At 33.2% G+C, this 22,172-nt stretch overlaps 2 protein-coding genes across 4 annotated transcripts; both read left to right on the top strand.

The window, feature by feature from the left end:
* The first annotated feature begins 6,867 nt into the window (after window positions 1-6,867).
* Window positions 6,868-8,452, top strand: LOC133038155 (secreted RxLR effector protein 161-like). Its single transcript, XM_061116213.1, has 3 exons — window positions 6,868-7,341; window positions 8,109-8,314; window positions 8,428-8,452. The coding sequence occupies exons 1-3, from the start codon at window positions 6,868-6,870 to the stop codon at window positions 8,450-8,452; spliced, it is 705 nt and encodes a 234-aa protein (XP_060972196.1).
* Window positions 8,112-14,135, top strand: LOC115716654 (uncharacterized). 3 transcript variants are annotated; one of them, XM_030645500.2, is made up of 17 exons: window positions 8,112-8,314; window positions 8,485-8,543; window positions 9,101-9,225; window positions 9,314-9,461; window positions 9,692-9,807; window positions 9,902-9,992; window positions 10,075-10,223; window positions 10,452-10,595; window positions 10,673-10,780; window positions 12,056-12,167; window positions 12,244-12,375; window positions 12,516-12,553; window positions 12,642-12,734; window positions 12,893-12,976; window positions 13,194-13,340; window positions 13,508-13,668; window positions 13,800-14,135. In XM_030645500.2, exons 3-16 carry the CDS (start codon window positions 9,157-9,159, stop codon window positions 13,634-13,636), a joined length of 1,560 nt encoding a protein of 519 aa, XP_030501360.2. In that variant the 5' UTR covers window positions 8,112-8,314; window positions 8,485-8,543; window positions 9,101-9,156; the 3' UTR covers window positions 13,637-13,668; window positions 13,800-14,135. The 3 variants fall into 3 exon arrangements, with proteins under 3 accessions (XP_030501360.2, XP_060971378.1, XP_060971379.1); XM_061115395.1 differs by having other exon boundaries at window positions 8,114-8,314; window positions 13,821-14,135; XM_061115396.1 differs by having other exon boundaries at window positions 8,145-8,314; window positions 8,462-8,543.
* The last annotated feature ends 8,037 nt before the right edge of the window (window positions 14,136-22,172 follow it).

The following is a 22,172-nucleotide window of genomic DNA, read 5'->3' as shown; positions in this document are numbered from 1 at the left end:
GCTCAGAATCTTATTTTTACAGTTTTAAAAAATATAAGGTTAATTTTGTCATTTAATAAAATAGAGAGTCCAATCAATAACTTTTAAAAAATACAAAGTATAAAATAATATTTACCCTAAATAAATTAATTTGGTATACACACTCTATATTAATTCATTAATGAGCCCTAATTTAGACTATTTAATAATTTAATCACATTTTTGTAATATTTTTGAATTTTTCACTTTCTCATGTAATTTGATTTTATTTATTTATATCATAAAAAATTAATTTTTAAAATATTTTTTATATATAATATAATTTCTACATAATCAAACCCATCTAAAAAGTCTAAAAATAAAAAATACCATATGGCCAAATTTGAGCCTATGTATTCTTAGTTTTATGGGCTATTTTCAAAAATATGGGAAAAATTATTAAGATTATGATAAATATGGCATAAAAAGTAAATGCCACTAAATATGACATAATCTAACCAATCAAACTAAAAATATGGTTTTTTTTTTCTAAAAAAAAACCATATAAAACATTAAAAGAAATCTGAATTTAAGATTCATAAAAAATAAAATTTTAATTAAATTACCATAAAACATATTAAAATTCACTTCAAATTTATTTTTTCAAAAAAATAAAATTAATAAAACTATAGTGATCGCCGGAGTTGTCACTCGTGCCGAAAAAGTCACCAGAGTTTGCTGCCGGCACCGAAAAAGTCGTTGGAGTAGCTGCCGGTGCTGGAAAAGTCGCCAGAGTTGCTGCCGGCACCAAAAAAGTCGTCCGAATTAGCATTGTCGCTGGAAAAATCACAAGAAAAATACCAAGAAACTGGTAGAAACCGGTTTCTTGGTGATTTTTCTAGTGACAATGCCAATTCCGACGACTATTCTGGAGTTTGATGTCGGTGCCGGAAAAGTCATCGGAGTAGTTGCTGGTGTCAGAAAAATTGCCTAAGTTATTTGCCGGCGTTAAAAAAGTCGTCAGAATTTGCATTGTCGCCAGCAAAATCACTAGAAAAATCACCAAGAAAGTGGTTTTTTCATCAATCAAAAACCAGTTACTTCCCCAAGAAAGTGGTTTCTTCATCAAGGAACTAGTTTTGTTACACAACAATAATAAAGATTATGAAAACAAAACAAAAATGATATACACTGAATATAATTGAAAATAGTTTCATCAATCAACCAAATAGAGAAAAAAATCACAAAAAAATTTACCAAGAAACTGGTTTCTTCATCAAGAAATTGGTTTTTTGGTGATTTTTCCGGTAATTTTTCCGGCGACAATGCCAATTTCGACGAATTTCCTAGAGTTTACTGTTGGTACTGAAAAAGTCACCGGAGTAGCTGCCGGTGTATTAGTCATCAGAGTTGCTACCAACGCCAGAAAAATCGTCAGAATTGCCATTGTCGTTACAAAAATCACCGAAAAAATCACTAAGAAACTGGTTTCTTCATCAAGAAACCAGTTTCTGGTAATTTTTCCGGCGACTATGCCAATTCTGATGACTTTTTCGAAGTTTGCTGTCGGTCCCGGAAAAGTCGCCGGAGTAGCTGCTAGCGTCAGAATAGTTGTCAGAATTGGCATTGTCAATGAAAAATCACCAAGAAAGTGGTTTCTTCATCAAGAATCCGGTTTCTAGAAGAAGAAATCAGTTTCCAGAAGAAGAAACCGGTTTGTAGAAGAAGAAATCGGTTTCTTGGTGATTTTTTTCAGTGATTTTTCTAGCGACAATGCCAATTCCGATGATTTTTCGGCAACAATGCCAATTCTGATGAATTTTCCGGCGCCAGCAGCAACTTCGACGACTTTACCGGCACCGACCGTTACTCCGACGATTTTTCCAGCGCCGGCAGCAAACTCCGGCGACTTTCCGGCATCAATGACAAATAAAACTTCCTAAACAAATAAAAACATTAAATATGAAATTTGAAAACCTAATTACATATATATGGCATATCAAATACCATAAAAAGACCTAAAAACAAAAAAAATACTATATAAATTAGTTAAACTTAAATGTGCTATATTTATCATAAGAACTTTTAAAATCTCATAGTAGTGTAATTTTCTCTAATTTTATTTTGCAAAGCCCATTTCCATATTTAATATTTAAGGAATTATTTCACAAATACACAAAAATAATGAAAAAAATTATAAAAATACTGTTTGATGGTATTTTAAATTTTTTTACGACTTTTTTAATTTTATTTATAGAAAATATGGTATTTTTATGTTATTTAATTTGTTGTTATTTTGATGTTATTTAAATGTTATTTTCTGTTATTTTTATATAATTCCTTTTTGTTATTTTCATGTTATTTTTTTAAAAAATCTAAAAGATGTAAAAAAAAAATTTAAAAAGTAAAAATTGTTATAAATAGTATTAATTATGTGGATGTCCAAATCTTTTATTTATTACCATTAATGTAATCAACATTCCCTTTTTCTTAGTTTCCCTTTCTCTTAGTTTCTTAATATTTGACTCTTGTATGTGTATAAATAGGAGATCACCTATTGGAATAAAACACTCAGAAAATTCTCATCTCTTCTCTATTTTCTTTCTCTAAATTATAATATTACATAATACTAATATTTCATAATACGTTATCAGCACGAGCCTCTAACCAAGGTATGACAATGTTTTTGTTATGTGATCTCGAATTGCTTCAAAGTCATGATACACTATATATATATGTATATATATATATACTCATCTGACTGAAACACATTCGAGTTAGCCATTTTTTTTCTAATGAATTAATATTTATACAATATATGTCTATGCTTATATATATCTATATAGATGCTTATATATTATATATGTGTGTTGATTTGTTTATCATATTATATTGTTTAATCTTATTATCTTATTCTATATTGTACTATATTTTGTTGTATTTTTTTTTCAAAGTTTATGTATATGTCTAATAATTTACACTTTATATTGATATAGTTTTATCCATGGCAAACCTTGCAAAACTTGATTTTGTGGCACTTGATATTTCTGGAAAAAACTATTTGTCATGGATTCTTGATGCTGAAATCCATTTAGATGCTATGGGTCTTGGAGACACCATCAAAGATCAAAATACTGAAACAAAACAAAATAAGGCCAAGGCTATGATTTTCCTTCGCCATCATCTCCATGAGGGGTTAAAATCTGAATATTTAACCGTAAAAGATCCTCTTGTGCTTTGGCAAAATTTGAAAGAAAGATATGACCATCAAAAAGCTTGTCATATTGCCAAAGGCTAAGAATGATTGGTTGCACCTGAGGTTGCAAGATTTTAAATCAGTAAGTGATTATAACTCTGCAATGTTTAATATCACTTCTAAATTAATGTTGTGTGGAGAAAAAGTTACTGACTATGAAATGTTAGAAAAAACATATACTACTTTTCATGCCTCTAATGTGCTCCCGCAAAGAAGAATATAGAGAGCGAAATTTTAAAAAATATTCGAATTGATTTCATGTCTTCTAGTAGCCGAGCGAATAATGAACTTTTGATGAAAAATCATGAATCTCGCCCAACTGGTCTGCTCCATTCCCTGAAGTGAATGCTACAATTGCTGACAATCATAATCATAGTCGTAGTCGTGATCATAATCGAAGTAATAGACGTGGTCGTGACCATAATCAAAGTCGCGGTCGTGGTCGCGATCGCGGTCGAAGCAATGTTTGGCATCGTAATGGTCAAAATAAAAATTCATATACTCCAATGAAAAGCACAACTACTGAGAACAAGGGAAAAGGTCCTCAAAATAATAATCATAGAAATTCTGAAAATTTATGTTCCAGATGTGGAATAAAAGGACACTGGGCACGTGCTTGTCGTACGGCAAAACACCTTGCTGATCTTTATCAAGCATCTGTGAAAGGAAAGGAGAAAATAGAAGCAAATTTTGCCTATCAAGATGATGGTTTTCTTAAAGAGCCTTTGGATATTACGCACTTAGATGTTGCAGATTTCTTTAATGAAGATCTCATTAATAACAACATGAATATCGATAATGGAGATGGGAATGTCCACAATTAGTCACTTTTCTTTGTTATGTTTTTTTTATTATTATCATTTATTTACTTTAAGGTGTTTATTTTATTTGGCATATTTATGTAATGAACTTTTATTATTTAAGCATTTATATTTTGAACTTATTACGTTTTTTTTTAATGAAGTAATGGACATTTGTCATTCTATACATGATTCTACAAATAATGGTGATGATATGTGTTTGGTGGATAGCGCAACCACTCATACAATACTCAGAAGTGATAAATATTTTTCAAATTTATCAAGAATGAAGGCAAATGTTAATACAATATCAGGCACTGCAAATTTAATTGAAGGCTCCGGAAGAGCCATTATATTGATGCCTAGAGGAACAAAAATTATTATAGATGATGCCTTATTATCCACCAAATCAAAAAGGAATCTGTTGAGTTTCAAAGATATACGTCGTAATGGATATCATATTGAGACAATAGATGAAAATAATTTTGAATATCTTTGCATTACATCTATTGTTTCAAGAAAAAAATGCATGATAGAAAAATTACCTGGTTTGTCTTCAGGTTTGTACGTTACACGTATAAGTACAATAGAAACTCATGTTATTGTGAACGAGAAGTTCGCAAACCAGAAAAATTTATTTGTTATTTGGCATGACCGGTTAGGCCATCCCGGTTCAATTATGATGCGTAGAATAATAGAGAACTCACATGGTCATCCATTGAAGAACCAAAAGATTCTTTTATCCGGTGAGTTCTCATGTGCTGCTTGTTCTCAAGGAAAGTTAATCATTAAGCCCTCACCGGTAAAGGTTGGAATTGAATCCCCTGGATTTCTTGAACGAATTCAGGGCGACATATGTGGGCCTATTTGCCCACCATGTGGACCATTTAGATATTTTATGGTATTGATAGATGCATCAACTAGATGGTCACATGTTTGCTTATTATCTACTCGTAATGTAGCATTTGCAAGATTGCTTGCTCAAATAATCCGATTACGAGCACAATTCCCAGACTATGCAATCAAGACAATCCGTCTTGATAATGCTGGTGAATTTACATCACAGGCTTTTAATGATTATTGTATGTCAATAGGGATAAATGTTGAACATCCTGTTGCTCATGTACATACACAAAATGGTCTAGCAGAATCATTTATTAAGCGCCTCCAATTAATCGCAAGACCATTACTTATGAGAACAAAACTCCCAATTATAGCTTGGGGACATGCTATTTTACACGCTGCGGCACTTGTACGCATTAGGCCAACATCATATCACAAATTCTCCCCACTACAATTGGCTTTTGGTCAGGAGCCAAATATTTCCCATCTAAGAATCTTTGGTTGTACAGTATATGTTCCGATTGCTCCACCACAACGAACAAAGATGGGTCCTCAAAGGAGGCTGGGAATATATGTTGGGTATGAATCTCCATCTATCATTAAATATCTCAAACCCACAATTGGAGATATATTTACAGCACGTTTTGCTGATTGTCATTTTGATGAGACAAGTTTCCCAGCTTTAGGGGGAGGGGAAAAGAAACAGCTGGAAAAAGAAATTATATGGAATGCACAATCATTATCTCAATTTGATCCTCGTACAAATCAATGTGAACTTGAAGTTCAAAGAATAATTCATTTGCAAAATATTGCAAATCAATTACCAAATGCATTCACTGACCCAAAGAAAATTACAAAATCACATATTCCAGCTGAAAATGCTCCAATTCGAATTGAAGTCCCAGAAGGACAATTAATTAATGATTCTAAAGCACGTTTGAAACGTGGTAGACCAGTCGGTTCCAAAGATAAAAATCCTCGAAAAAGAAAGGGAGCAAATAATCAAGATGGCCTTAATGAAGAGGCTGAGAATTTTGAGGAAGATGTTGACATAAACAAATCTCTTGAAGAGATTCAAAATTACTGAAAATATTAGCAATAATGAGATCTCAATAAATTATGTCAATACAAGAAAAGAATGGAACCGACTCGAAGTAATTGTCGACAATATTTTTGCTTATAATGTAGCGCTAGAAATTATGAATGAAAACGAGGATCTTGAACCTAAATCTATCAAAGAATGTCAAAATAGAAAAGATTGGCCAAAATGGAAAGAAGCAATTCAAGCGAATTGAATTCACTTGCTAAACGCAAAGTATTTGGACCTATAGTCCAAACACACGAAGGTGTGAAACCCGTTGGATACAAATAGGTATGTTTACGTAAAAGAAATGAGAAAAATGAAGTTGTGAGATACAAAGCAAGACTTGTACCTCAAGGTTTTTCTCAAAGGCCGTGTATTGATTATGAGGAGACATATTCTCCTGTGGTGAATGTAATAACATTAGGATATTTCGTTAGCCTGGCTATGAGTAAAAAACTCGTTATGCGATTAATGGATGTAGTCACAATTTATTTATATGGATCACAAGATAGTGATATTTACGAAGGATTTAAGATGCCTGATGCATATAATTCAAGCAATCGAGAAATGTGCTCAATTAAATTACAAAGATCATTGTATGGATTAAAACAATCAGGACGCATGTGGTACAATCGACTTAGTGAATATTTATTAAAAGAAGGATATAAAAATGATCCTATTTGCCCATGTGTTTTTATAAAAAGTTCAAGTCCTGAGTTTGTTATCATTGTCGTATATGTTGATGATTTGAATATTATTGGAACTCTGAAAAACTTTCAGAAGCTGTGGAATATCTAAAGAAAGAGTTCGAAATGAAAGATTTAGGAAAAACAAAATTTTGTCTTGGTCTACAAATTGAGCATTTAAAATGTGGAATTTTCATTCATCAATCAACTTATACTGAAAAGATTTTGAGACGGTTTTATATGGATAAATCACACCCATTGAGTAGCCCAATGGTAGTTAGGTCACTTGATGTAGAAAAAGATCCTTTTCGACCTAGAGAAGAACATGAAGAGCTCCTTGGTCCAGAAGTACCATATCTTAGTGCAATAGGAGCATTGATGTATCTTGCTAATTGTACAAGACCTGATATAGCTTTCTCTGTCAATTTATTAGCAAGATTTAGTTCTGCTCCAACATATAGACATTGGAAAGGGATTAAGCACATACTCCGCTATCTCCAGGGTACTATTGATAAAGGATTATTATATTCTAATAATTGTGGGTCACAACTTATTGGCTACGCTGATGCAGGATATTTATCTGATCCACATAAAGCCAGATCTCAAACTGGCTATTTGTTCACTTGCGGTGACACTGCTATATCCTGGCGATCAACAAAGCAAACTCTGGTGGCTACTTCCTCAAATCATGCTGAGATACTTGCAATTCACGAGGCAAGTCGAGAATGTGTTTGGTTAAGATCAATGACACAACATATTCGAGGAACATGTGGATTAACATCTAATAAAGAAGTACCAACAATTCTCTATGAAGATAATGCTGCTTGCATCGCTCAACTTAAAGGAGGGTACATTAAAGGAGACAGAACTAAACATATTTCACCAAAATTCTTCTTTACACACAATCTTCAAGAAAATGGTGATATCGATGTTCAACAAATTCGATCAAGCGATAATCTTGCAGACTTATTCACGAAGTCATTACCAACATCAACTTTTGAGAAGATGGTTCACAAGATTGGAATGCGTCGATTAAAGGATCTCCACGAATGCCAAAATGAGGGGGAGTAATTTCATACTGCACTCTTTTTTCCTTGACCGAGTTTTGTCCCACTGGGTTTTCTCGGCAAGGTTTTTAATGAGGCAGTTATTATGGACATTTAAGGGGGAGTGTTATAAATAGTATTAATTATGTGGATGTCCAAATCTTTTATTTATTACCATTAATGTAATCAACATTGCCTTTTTCTTAGTTTCCTTTTCTCTTAGTTTCTTAATATTTGACTCTTGTATGTGTATAAATAGGAGATCACCTATTGGAATAAAACACTCAGAAAATTCTCATCTCTTCTCTATTTTCTTTCTCTAAATTATAATATTACATAATACTAATATTTCATAATAAAAATATAATTTTTTGTTGTAATTATCACAATATTGAATGTATTTTTAGTGTCATAGGTGAAACGTGTGTAGTGTAGAAAGCACATTCTGTTGTAGTGCCACGAATGATTATCTCTGTGCGCCTCTCACCTTCACTCGCTCTTTCTCCACTTCTCTTCTCACTTCTCACTTCTCTCTATTGTCTTTGTCAGCAGTCGGCCGCATCACCCACACAACTACTCCTCCCTCGGCAGTTGGCACACCCAGCTACGGCCTCCCTCTATTTTTGTCGACGACTGCAGAGGTATGAATCTCCACCAGCTATTTTTTATTTATAAGCTTCACTCAATCTTTGAGTAAGTAGAGTTAATCATTTTTTTTTGATTTTGTGTTTATTGCTGTAATTTGTTGATGAAGTATGAGTAGTGATCTTCCTCTTTAAATTTTGAAGATGGGTACTTTATTTTCTTTTAGGATCACTAGCAAGAATTTCAGCAATTGGGGGTACTCCTTCAAGCTCCAACAGGCAACAGGTATTCAGTTTTGATGTTGAGATTGATTTCCCTAATTTTTAGTTATATTGTATCTGTATCTAATTATATCCTCATCGTGACAATTAAGAGTTTGTTTGTATAACTTTTATCCAAGATTATTTTGTGTGGAAATGTCTATATCATTTTTTTAGTATTATCATTGATATTTAGAGTTCTAGTTCATACATGAAACAGAAAGAATGTTACAATATCAGACTGATTGATAAAATGAATGTTTGCCATTCTTTTCTCAAATATTTCATGATCTTTCCAAGAGTTTTATTCTTAGAACTAAATAAGGAACTGATCATTTTCAACTTGTTTGAATGTCTGGACTTTGAAGAAGAAAGAGGAGCACTAAGGTTCAGGCTCCCTCGTTTTAAGATACCATGTTTTCTTTGTATTGTATTCCTTTGATTTAATACAATGTCCTGTTTCTTGTTTAGAAGAAAGAAAAATAGAAAAATAAGAATGAAAAGATTATTCATAGCCAAGATGATAATTTTAATTAAATGCTGTTTAGTGCCCTAGAAGTCACTTTTGCTTTCCCATTTCAGCGTTCTATTCTGTGTGAAATTTGTTTTACTGAGAAACTGGAGGGGAAGTAGGCAGCATGGTGAATCAGTACGGCATCAAATTTTCCGTCCACCTCATCACCTCCCACTTCGGCAATCTTGTCGCTGTAAATATTTTCTTCTACATAATTATATAATTGTATATTTTCCTTTTAGCATGACTCTGATTTTTTGTTTTTATGCACACATATGCAGAAAGTTTGTGAAAATCTTCTAAGAAGAGGTCCCTTAACTCTCCAATCTTTAATTCGTTCCACAGAGCTCACTCCTCTGCAAGTTAAGAACTCCCTCCTCATTCTCATTCAACACAACTGCGTTCAAGCTTTCTCCATCGAACAAATAGGTATTCTGTATTCTGTATATATATAGAAATTTAATTATGAATTTCTATGATTTTTTATTACTTTTATGGTTATAAGTTTTTGTTCGGCACAAATTGTTGGTCTAGTATATAATTGTTTTTGTTTTTTTGTGCTTAACTTTTTAATGTAGTAGCAGGAACGTTGAGTCATATATAATTGTGATGTTTGTATAGTGTCATTCTATAATGTTTTGCTGAATTTTAACGGATAGGCGCTGGTGGAAATGAAGTAAAAGTAACCCAGTACTTAGCTGTGTTTAGTAACATACTTCATCGCTTGAGGTTTCCCAAATTCTTGGCAATAGTATCCCAAGAGCTTGATAAAGATGTTAGTTCTTTTGATCTCATTTTCAAAGTTTTCCCAAGGTTTCTTCATTTGGAGATCACTTTAGGTTGATGTAATTTTGTGTTGATTCTTGTAGTGTGAGGAAATTTTTGAGGGTTTGATTCAGCACGGGAGGCTAACACTTGACCAAATATGTGATAGAGCTGGATCAGACAAAAGTGGAGGAGGTAAGTCTCTTGTGCTAAAATGTGTTTCTTGTCAGAGAAAATATCCTATAATCATGTTATGTACTTAAGTAGAAACCTTCAGGAGATTCTACTGTTCGGGCTGCTGTGCGAGAAAACTTTAATAAACTTCTAAATGCCCGTTTTATTGAACGATGCCCGGCTCCTGAACCATTTCTTGAACCACCAACTGAAACGAAGAGTTCAAATAAAAGAGGTGCTAAGTCAGCTAAGGTAACTGATTGTTTGTGTTAGTTAAATGGTCAAATGTGAGTTATTTTTTTGCATGTTATTCATGCGCTTTATTTTGTGTGCGCGCCAAGTGCACCAAGTTTGTGTTTTTAAATTTATGTTTTGGTGGTTGTATGCTTTTATTTTGAGTTAGTAATGAAGTTAGACTGCTATTTTAATCTTTCTGTGTAGAAGTGCATTTTTGTAATTGTTTCTTGCTTTAATTTTTAGTTGGATGGAGCTCCAGAGACTGAAGAGCAACGCATTATAGCAGCAGCAGCACCAATAGAAGTTCTTCGATTTTCAAATCTGGCAACTTCTGGAACTGATTTTGATGCAGATGAAGACGTTTTTGGTTCCTCAGTTGGGGAGAAGGTTTGCATTACTGATTGTTCATAATATTAACTATAAAAGTTATACTCAGTACTAAAATGAGATTTTCTTGTTCATAGAGGAAACATGGTTCATTGGAGTTGAATGAAGAACATGGCTCAAAGGACAAGGAAGTAATTCTTTGGCGAGTAAATTTTGAGGAATTTATCCGATGTCTGCGGCATAAGGTTAAATTGCACTGCATTATTATTTTTATTATTATTTTTAAGTAAGTAATTTGCGGCGATAATACCTCAAGTTTTAGATTAATACATATGTAAAAAAATTGATGGTAAAAATATATTCCCTTACAATTTTGTTATAACTGAGGTACCTCACGTTTTTCTATTAAATGACAAATAGATGCATATCTGGCAGTGGACTTATTTTGATCCAAATTATTTGATTTTTAATTTTTATTTAAAAATTAAAATAAACAATTTTAAAAATATTATAAAATTAAAAAATAAATAATTTTTTTTTCTATTCCCGTTTTCTTTCTCAACCGTTCTCCCTCTCTAGCTCTTCACCTTACATGACAGCTCTTCCCAAACCCGAATGAGAGGTTTTCAACGCCAGTGACCTAAACGGAGTCCACCAGTCTCCAAAATCCACATCCCTCTCCTCCACCCTCTCTGTCCTCCTTGCCAAAGCACGACAAGCCATTTCTGGGCACTGTCCATTGGAGCTAGCACCATATAGGAGATCTTTGATCCCGAAAACACCCAAAACTCTGCCTCTCACATAATCTGCTCTCTCTTCTCCCGTGCTTTCCTTCGTTTGCTCTCTTGTGAGCTCCCTTTGTCGACATCCATGGTAGACCGAGCATTAGGGTCATTCGTGGCCTTTGTCTAGAGAACTAGAGAGAGATGGTCAGGCCTTTGACAGGGACTACTTCAACTGGATGGAATTGAAGGTTTGTTTCTCTTCTATTTTTCTTTGTGTGCCCATTTCAGCTAGTCTTTGTGGAAATTACTTGTTATTTTGTGGTTGGTTTTGCTTATAATGACATTTTGTTGTTCCAAATCACTGGAGATTAATGTTGCTTAGTGTTAGACTTCAGCTTGAACTACTGAGAGGGAGGGCACCGGGAGAGAGAGAAAAAGAGGGGGGCTAGGATAAAAAAGGAAAAAAGAAAATTTCTTTTTTTAATTTTATAATATTATTATGATTTATCTTTTAAATATTTTACATGATTTTTTAAATAAAATAAAAAAATCCACCTGGACCAATCAAAGACTGACCAGACACTTAACAACGAGGTATTTACGCTTTTTTTACTTAGGTATTAATCTATAATTGCCAATTGAGAGGTATACTTGGGTATTATTGCACAATTGCATTTTTTTTTTCGTTTACATTTATGCACTCACTCAGTCAATCAAGATTTATTTTAAATGATTATATATATATATATTGTGAATATAATTTTCCAGTGCTGATATTCTATTCGTGTCTTCTAGGCTTGCATTGAGAATGTGAGAGCACGACTGGATGACGGAGCTGCGATAGTTTTAAAAGCAATGTTAGATGCAACTAGGAGTATTGAGAAGAAAGTGAGAACTGAAAATTCAGGTAAGAATTCAGGAAAAAGAAAACACATGCTACTGCTTACACAGCCTCCATAATTTTATATTATATTACTTTTCAGTTCCCCTCTCGATGAATACCATTTTTGAAGAGGTGATGAAAAGTGAAATAGGTCGTAGTTTTACTCTTGATCGTGTCAGAGCTTCTCTTGTACAGCTTGGTTGCTCACCCTCAGATGAGACATATAGCATTGGTACATGTCCTTTTCTTCATTATCAGTTAATTTACTATTAATGCTGCACTTTCCAGTCTGATTTTGTTTTGAGAGTTACATTTTATTTAATCAACTATTTCACTTTTCTCTTTTATCTTTCTATGGCATCATTTCTCAAGACTTGAAGAAAATAATTGAGTTGGCGCAGAATGAAGAGGTTTGTCTATTTTGTCTTTATTTAATTTCTTATATCAAGTCATTTTAGTTATGGTTATAGATTTTTATTCACAGTTCCTAAACTGCAGGTTGAATCCATTGTATTGAAAAGATATGGGAGAGATGCTTACAGAATGTTCAGATTGCTATCGAAGTCTGGTCATCTACTCGAGACAGACAAGGTATTATTAAATTTGCTTTCGATTCTACGTCTTATGAGTGGCATCTAGCAACATGGTAGCACTTTCAACATATCGAGTGTTAATAACTATTTCTGCATCCTCACATGTTTATCATTTATAGAAAATGATAATACACTTATATTTGTTTCTCATTCTAGATTGCAGATATGACTTTTGTCGAAAAGAAGGAGACACCCAAGATTCTTAATAAGCTTTGGCAGGATGAGTACTTGCATATGGAGGTAGATGACTTCCTTTTTATTTTATTTTTTAAACAAAAGAAAATGTAAATTCGCTCTAGGCTATTTTTAAGTTGGTCACCCTTTTTCATCTGCTTCGGTTTCTCTTTCAAGTTTCCAGCTAGTCATATTTGTTGCCTTATTATATTTCAAGGAACAAAGATTTGTTGATTATAAAATTTACTTGATTCTTAATAACTACAATTTATTGCATTCGCAGAAATTAGTTGTAACAGCTACCAGACAAGTATCATTCTTGTTATGGAAAGTGAATAAGCCTATTCTCTGGGATCATGTTCTAGACGAGATGTATCATGCGGCCTTGAATTTGAACCTAAGATTGATTTATGAGCAAGAACAGAAAGAGGTCCGAAAAAAAGGCTAAGCTTTTTTTAATTTTTTAGGTTACTTGCATACATATGTTTCTTTCTCTTTACCATTTCTCCTTGCATTAACTCTGTTTCGTTGATGAGTATGGAGTTCAGACCTTGAAGTGGTCATTTTTCTAATACTATTACACTGCACTCTTTTCAGTTATTTTCTCTCCAGTCAGCTACACGTACAGGGTCGACCGAAAAAGACCGGCTGAGAAATGCAAAGATATATCTGCAGTCATCACTAATAAAACTTGACGATGCTCTCATGCTTTTCCATGACTTCTGAACGCAAAGTCTCGTTCCAATCGCCTTTTCCATGTATGACTTGTTGAGTGCTTAATGTTTTAATGATTTCATTACAAATGGAAACCCCATTATGCTTTTATAGGTCACCATTAGTGAATGTTCAGATATTATATATAACTTTTGATACTTCAAATTTTGACCAGAATTGGGCTGGAATTCCTCAGCTGGAATATTATAGGTGCCATGAATGGGTTTTGTTTGTCTTCTGGTTTGAAATGGCGCAATATCTGGTTCAAGTGCCAAAGAAGAAGATATGCTCTGTTTTTGTTATAAGAAAACTACAACGAGCGGCAATGAAAGGAAAGGAAACGTAGTCAAAATTTTAAGTGATTTTTCATCAACCTGTTATCGCTTTTGAACCTAAACCAACTGCTGCTATATTATTATTACTAGTTTATGTTTTTATTTTTCTAAGAAAATATTATTAGTTTATGTTATTTATTTATATTTTTTAACCAAGTCATTTAATTCGTTTTTTTTTTAAGTAATATTCAAAAGAGCATTGCTATTAGGCACTAATGGTGTCTAATATTATGTCACGTTACGATCAGTTAGTGATATTTCTTAGAAGTTATTATAATAAATTATATGAGATTTAATATTTAGTTAGACTAATAGCGATATTGATATAAGAGGATATTGACATAGGATATTGACATAGGAGGGTGCTCTATTCAAAATCATGTTATTTTTGAAAGAAGATAGTTAAATTTGTTATTTGTTTCCATAACAAAACGTTGGAACTCGGCTGAGAAAAGCTGGCCAATGGTTTCAGTCTCCATTAGGCTAATAGGCTGTAGTTTGCATTTTGGTGCTATAAGCTGCGAAGACATTGAAAGTCCACAATGCTCATGCTGTGCTGTGTGAAGTTGGCATATTCATTCAATTCAATGTGTGTTGGAATTTATTTTACCAGGATCTTAGATCTACTCACAAGTATGTTGATTAACACCCTAAATATAAACTTTCTAAAACGATGAAATAAACACATATAAAGTTTAGGAAATCTTACATTGGCAGATATCTAGCCCCTGATTCTTTTCTGTAGCAGAGCATTATCAATATCTGAACCTGGATCTCTTTCTCTGAATCTTTGATGCTGAAACTCCTTTGCTGATGATCTTTCTTCACGATCTTCCTCACTATGATTGAGGTATCACTTGCTGTGTGTGGGCACTACTCATACACTAAGGATTTCAAAATTCAAGAGGGAAGGGAAAGAAGAAGTGGCAGCTAAAGATAGGGAGAGAGAAAGGCTCAGGTTTTTCTCTGAAGGAAAAATAGAAAATTTAAGTGTAATTTTCCTGAAACCTTCACTATCTATTTATAGCATTCCACTAGGGTTAGGTTTGAATTATTTGGCATTAAAATAATGAAAATATCAGTTTAAATTTCCTACAAAAGTGGCAGGCCCTATACTAGTGGATTTGGGCCTCACTTTTTGCAATTTTACAGTTTTATCTTTTCTGCATCTGATTTTTTCAAAAACGCCAATTTTCTAATTCAACTATTTAAATGCCAATTCTAACTATTTAATAACTATAAATAATTATTAAATAATATTGTCATTTATCATATTTATTAATTGAACCATACAAAGTATCATAATTAACAAATATGCCCCTTATAAACTCTTTCTTTACAATTTCGCCCTTATTTAGTGAAAAATTCACAAATAGACATAGTCTAATTTGAGAATTATAATTGATTAATCAAAACCAATTACATGAGTCTTACAAGCAATATTATCTCAACTAGTGGGGGGACCATGGGTCTATATAACCGAGCTTCCAATAAGTAGATCAAGAATTTAGCACTAAAATTCACTAACTTATTAATTCTTCGTTGAATCCACGCATAGAACTTAGAATTGCACTCTCAGTATATAGAATGCTCTATATGTTCCACCATATAGACACATCATTAGTTATCCATTGTTATAATCCTAATTTGATCAATGATCCTCTATATGAATGATCTACACAGTAAAGGGATTAAATTACCGTAACACCCTACTATGTATTTTATCCTTAAAACACTTGACCCCGTATAAATGATATTTCAGCTTATGTGAAATGAGATCTCCACCATTTATTTTCGTTTGGTCAAGCTCGAAGGAGATCATCCTTTGCTTACTATTCGCCAGATAGAAGCTATAGATTCCATGTTTATGCTAGCGCTCCCACTCAATCGCACTACCGTGTTCCCAAAATGTACGTATCACCCTGACCTAAAAGTAGGCTTAACTAACAAATCAAAGAACACGAATAGCCTTTCAAGATTGAGCCTAATCATAACAGGATTAAGATCATTTGATCTAGGATCAACTAGGCGATATTGACTTGAATAGATATTACGGTAAGTTTAATAAATCTACGTCAAAGTTCAATATCGGTCCCTTCCGATGCATACTCCATGCATCCAACCTGAGCTTTACTTTAACCAATGCTCTGGAAAGAACATAGCACTTCTCCAAATGCAAGTAAACTCTGTTGTAGATTATCATATCAGTAAAACCCTATGTCTGATAAATCTAGGAAACTTTATTCACATAGTCATGTTTACTTTCCAATGTGTTGACGACACAATAAACAGGATCAAATATGTGAAAAGGGTTTCAGATGAATCTATACATTATGTACATATAATCATGAAATAAATCATGTGAACCATGCAACATTAAATGTTATTTCTGATCTATATTAATAAGTAAATCTGATTATATTGAAATGAGTTTTATTTAGGGCATAAAACCCAACAATGTGCTGTTTTGATTATAGTGTATTTGATTCGTATGAAGATTGGATTTCATATTTTATATTTAATTTTATTTGTACAAATGGATCGATTATTTGAATTAATCGTTTTTTTAATATTGATTTATTATTATTATTTTTAAATAATTAATAACAAAATAAAATAAATCACGTTTTATCTCTCTAACAAAAAATTAAATAAATAAAATAACAAATTCTAAAGAGAAAAAGAAATTTTATGAAAAATAAATATTTAGTTTTTTTTAAAGTTATATATATAAATTTTTTTATATATATAAGTTTAGTGTACACATTGATATATTAAATTTTAAGCTATATTTGTACCATATGTATTAGATTTTTTGAATTATTATTATTTTTTGATTTAGAAATCTGGACTAGACTTCTAAGCCATACTTGCTTGATAGATTGACGAGAATAAATAAGTAGTTAAGTTTTTATAAGAGAAACACAACAAATTTATAGTAGTTCACCCCTATATCGAGATAGTAATGGGGCTACGTCTACTTTGGATTTTTATTTCTTACGAGAGGGTAATTACAACAATAGACTAAGTGTCGGAAGCTCCAAATTCTAGAGGGAGAAAGTTTAGAGAGAGAAGCTCTGACCTTGTGGGTAATTTTCTAAATGTGAAAAATGAGCTAAGTGAGCTCTCCTTTTATAGGTGAATGAGGCCCAAAAAAAAGGAAAAAATACAAATAAAAATATTTTTGATCGTTGATGATGATCTAACAGTAAAAATTAGCTCTTGGTGGTGATGACCATTTTTCAAAGCCCGACAGGTGCTGCTGTAGGTAACCTAGAGCTTATTTTTGTAACTCCCTTGGGTGAATCTTGACATTGATAGCTTCAGAATCACGTCTGTAGTGTGAGACATGACTTGATAGAGCATTGAATTGGCTTCAAAATACAAGTTGAATCACATCAATCAAATCAAAATTGAGTGAGTTATGACTGTTTCACTAAAGGCAGTTCATGGCCCAAGTTAACATCCCGGCGCCCATGTTGACGTCAACCTAAACGCTGGGTAAGTGTAAAAGTGTCTAAGGAATGTACTTTAAAATGTCTAAGTAATATTTTGACATAACTTAGTCGATTTATGTGTTCTGGCGAAGCTGGTCACTGGTTCTCAGAGATATTACTGTTTTGCGGAATGAGAAACTCGAAACTCTTCATTTTCGGGTGACTTGAAAAATGAGAAATGGAAAGTTGTGAATTTAATTTCTTTGACTTCATAGATCATTGTCATTGTGAAAAGCTAGATAGACGGTCAAAACGACATCAGATTTGGATAAGCAGAACACATCGCACCAGGTCTTTTGTCAACCTAGGCGCTAGGTACTTACTCCCGAGCTCTCAAGATTTCGCTTTTGATACTTCCAAGGCTTCTAAACTTGAGGACGAGGTCTCCTACCCCATTTGACCATTATAGATTCAATGGTCCCATCAGATTTGGCATTTGAGCAATTGAAGGCAGCGTTCCAAGTTGATTGTCAACCTAGGCGTTGGGCCCAGCCTTAGGTCAACTTGGGCACTGGGTGCCCGAGGCCTCGGGGCCCCGGATGCTCAAAAATCAACTTGCTCTGATTTTACTTCTGATACCTCAAATATGCCCGTGGGATGTCTAGTTGATGTCTCAATATAAGTTTTGAACATTTTGCACTAAGACGGGTCCAGAAACTGAAACCCTAGTTGAGGATGTCAACCTGGGTGCCAGATGAAACTCTTGGTGCCTAGGTTGGCTTTCGGGTTGCAGGTTTGTCTAATTTTAGCTCTCAAGGCTTGGACTAGGTTGCTCCATGTCTTCATATATAGTACAGAATACTGGAAGATAGTGGATCAGATTCAAGTTATTGAAGTCCAAACTTCCATCTTAGAGATCTCGAAGTCAACTTGGACGCAGGGCAAGGGTCCCTTCCTAGGTCGACTGCTATGACTCGGGTCTACTTAACTCCGTGACATTATCCTTCATGTCACGTGTCAAACATTGATGTCCATGTTACCAAGGAAAGTTTTTGAGTTAACATTTGCCTCCAAGTAAACTTTACACTTGTGTGGAGTTAACTTGATGATGTGAATCGAGCCCATTTCACTTGAAATTACCAGTTCGAGAAATCAATTCAGGTAATAAATATTGTAATCTGACTATATATAGAATATCAATTAATTAATTGTGTCCAAATTCAATAATATACAATATTTATGTATCTCAAAATTAATCCATTAATTTTATTCTAAAAATAGAAAATATTCTAATAAATCAAAGACAACTTTCTTTTTGAATCAATCACAGACAACCTTATTATGTTAGATAAAAAAAATCACAGACAACCATAGACTTATAATAAAATCCGCTAACAAAAAATTAAAATATACAAGTCGGGACTTTTATTTACATCCTTATAATTAATACAAAGGGAAAAAAATAGGAAAATACAAAAAAGGGAAAAAAATTACAAAATTACTATGGGCCGGCCCATTCAACATTTATACAGCCCAAAATCAAAAAATTACAAAAATTCCACATGCTCTATACCTTAAGCCACACTGAATGAACGAAGAAGATGAACATACCTCCATCGATCAAATCAACAACACAACCAGAATGAAAACCAAAACGAGGGTAATGCAACCATCAATTCCGGCAAAATTTAATTGGAAAAGAAGAACTGCAATAATCTAAACAGAAAATTACGAAAAAAAAAACAGAAAAATTGAGAAGAAACTAAAATTAAACATTTGATTTCGGTTTTAATCGTTCAAAATAACTCCTTCTAAAATCGAAAATCTAGATTCATGCAATGTAGATCTGAATTAAACAAATCTGGAGCTCCCTCTCGAATCCAAAACAAGGTATGATATGAAATTTTTTTAAATACTAAATCTACGTTATATACAGTTGCATCCTGGTTGATTCATGGTTTAAAATGGGCAATTCAACTTTTTAAAACACAATAACAAGATATAATTCTAATTAAGGAACAACATGTTACGTATAAGTTCGTTGTTTATTTTTTGGCGTTGCCTTATAGTTGCATTATCGTTTTTATAATAGTTTACAAATTATGGAGGAATTTCAGTTGACAGGTACCAACAAATAGCATTTATACAAGGTAAGATTTATGTAAATAGTTGCAAATTAGTTTTATAATAATTGGAAATTGATCTGATTCAAATAAAACTGATGAAAATGCACAAGGATCTCAACAATGTTAAATTGAGTTAAATACCATATTTTTTCAAGTTGATTTACAGTTGCATCATCATTTCATAATAGTTTTATTCATTTCATAAAACACTTGGACAAATGGTTAGTTTCTGAAATGAATTTAAACGTTTCTTAATAGTTTCATTCCAGTTTTATTATAGTTTAACAATATCTATAAAACAAAAAATGACAAAAATAGGGTTCAAATGTGAAAATACAAGACTTGAACAAAGGAAAAGAAATAGAAGTAAGTTTCTATTCTATTTCATAAATATAATTATTTTTTTTTTGTAAAAATTAGAGTAAAAAATGTTAGTCTACAATACTAACATTATCAATAACATAATCAAAACAATTTCAAAATCGTTGCCTTGCGCTAATAATAATTTCAAAATCACAAGAAAAAAAAGACATTCCATTCCTAGTCTTCTGCGATGGACAATTTGATGATTGAATGAATTATGAAAATTATGAAGCTAAAGGACATTACATTTCAGTCAATTGTAAGTATGAAGAATTACAACGGAAGCTGAAAGAGGTCCTGGAATGCAACCAAGAAAACACTGTTTTGCAACTGAAATATAAAGTCAAAGAAGGATACCAACCATTGAGGATAAAGGATGATCAAAGCCTGCATTTCTACATTCAACTAAAGCTAAAGGAGCCGAACTTCACAACATACCCATTGTATGTGAATGTCATCAACAACCCACCAACAACCATCAATCCATCGTTCTTGGAAAATAGTAATGCATTAATTGCACATACAAACACATTTGAAATGATGGAATACAATGCAGCAACAACAAAAGACTCAACAAATCAACAACATACAATTGAAGCTACAATACTGGAAGATGGGGGAGAAAATTTTGACTTCATGGACTATGCAAAACTTGTGGCAGAGGAAATGGTTGAGCAACTGGAAAACAACAAAAACAGGGAGCCAAAAATCACAGATTATGACGAACTACTAATCACAGATCCACAACATCCTGAAATAGAAGAAGCACAAATATACAAAGACAAAGAAACACTCCAGAGTGTGCTTGGTTTCTATGCAGTTAGAAACAACTTCCAATTAAGAGTGAAAAAAATCATGTGCAAGAACATACTAAATTTGTTGCTTGGATCCAAAATGCAAATGGGCACTAACGGCATCCAGAAACGGACCAACGAAGTCATTCATAATTCGAAAGTATGATAGAAAGGTGATACACACTTGTGATCTAAACATAAGATTTGTTGACAAAAGACAAGCTACAACAAAGTTGATCAGAAACTACATCAAGCCACAGTTTACCAACATAAAAATAACTCAAATGCCACAAGATATCAGAGGAGAAGTGAAACACAAATATGCGGTGAGAAGAACTACATGAAAGCATGGAGAAGCAAAGAGCACGCGCAAGAAGAATTACGAGGAAAAGCCAACGAATCATACAAGCTGCTGCCAAGTTTTTTGCACATGCTGCAGAAAACTAATCCCGGAACTATCGTACACATGCAAACAGAGGAAGACAACAGCTTCAAGTACTTGTTTGTGGCACTCGATGCTTCAATAAAAGGATGGAAGAAGTGCAAACCTATAATAGTTGTTAACAAAACTTTCCTTAAATCAACATATGGAGGTACATTGCTCTCTGCTTGTACACAAGATGGAAATGGGCACATTTTTCCGCAACATTTTTCTATTGTGGATTCAGAAAACAACAACTCATGGCAATGGTTTTTCACAAAACTAAGAGAAACATATGGGATCAGAGAGGAACAGTGCTTGATCTCAGACAGACATGAGAGCATAATTAAGGCAGCTGCTCAAGTATTTCTAGAAATAACGCATGGCTATTGTGTATACCTCCTGTTAAGCAACCTGAAAGCAACCTTCAAGAAGAATGCAAGCAAGCTCGATAAACTATTCTTCGCAGCAGCAAGAGCATATACACAGAGAGGAAATTTGAATACATATGAGCGAGCTGGAAAGCTTGGACATTCGTGTCTGACCATATTTACAATAAGTTGGATACCATAAATGGTCAAGATACCACAACAAACACAACAAGTATTCAACTATGACTTCAAACATTGCTGAATCTCTAAATGCAACAAACTTAGCAGCTAGAGAACTACCAATCACAACACTGATGGAGTCATTGAGAGTTTTGATACAACAATGGACATACACAAACAGGAAAAAGGCACAGAAAACAACAACATTTTTAACACCTACAGCAGAGAAGAAACTAGTCAACAACTTTATGGACTCATTGACAGGATATGTAAAATCTCTTTAAACTTTAAGTTGCATTACAGTTTTTAAATAGTTTGTTTTTAGTTTCCTGTACAGAATGAAAATTGATAAAATTGACCTAATTTGCAGGTAAAGCTAATAAACGAGAGCATGTTCGAAGTGGTAGAACTAACAAGATCATGGGTAATCAATCTAAAGGAGAAAACATGCAGTTGCAATAGATTCCAACTTCACGAATTACCGTGTGCTCATGCGCTTGCTATGATAAAAGAGATGAACT

Source organism: Cannabis sativa, chromosome 5 (genome assembly GCF_029168945.1).
Source record: "Cannabis sativa cultivar Pink pepper isolate KNU-18-1 chromosome 5, ASM2916894v1, whole genome shotgun sequence".
Lineage (NCBI taxonomy): Eukaryota > Viridiplantae > Streptophyta > Magnoliopsida > Rosales > Cannabaceae > Cannabis > Cannabis sativa.
The sequence above is the reverse complement of the archived record's forward strand: the minus strand, read 5'-3'. Positions and strand labels throughout refer to the sequence as shown.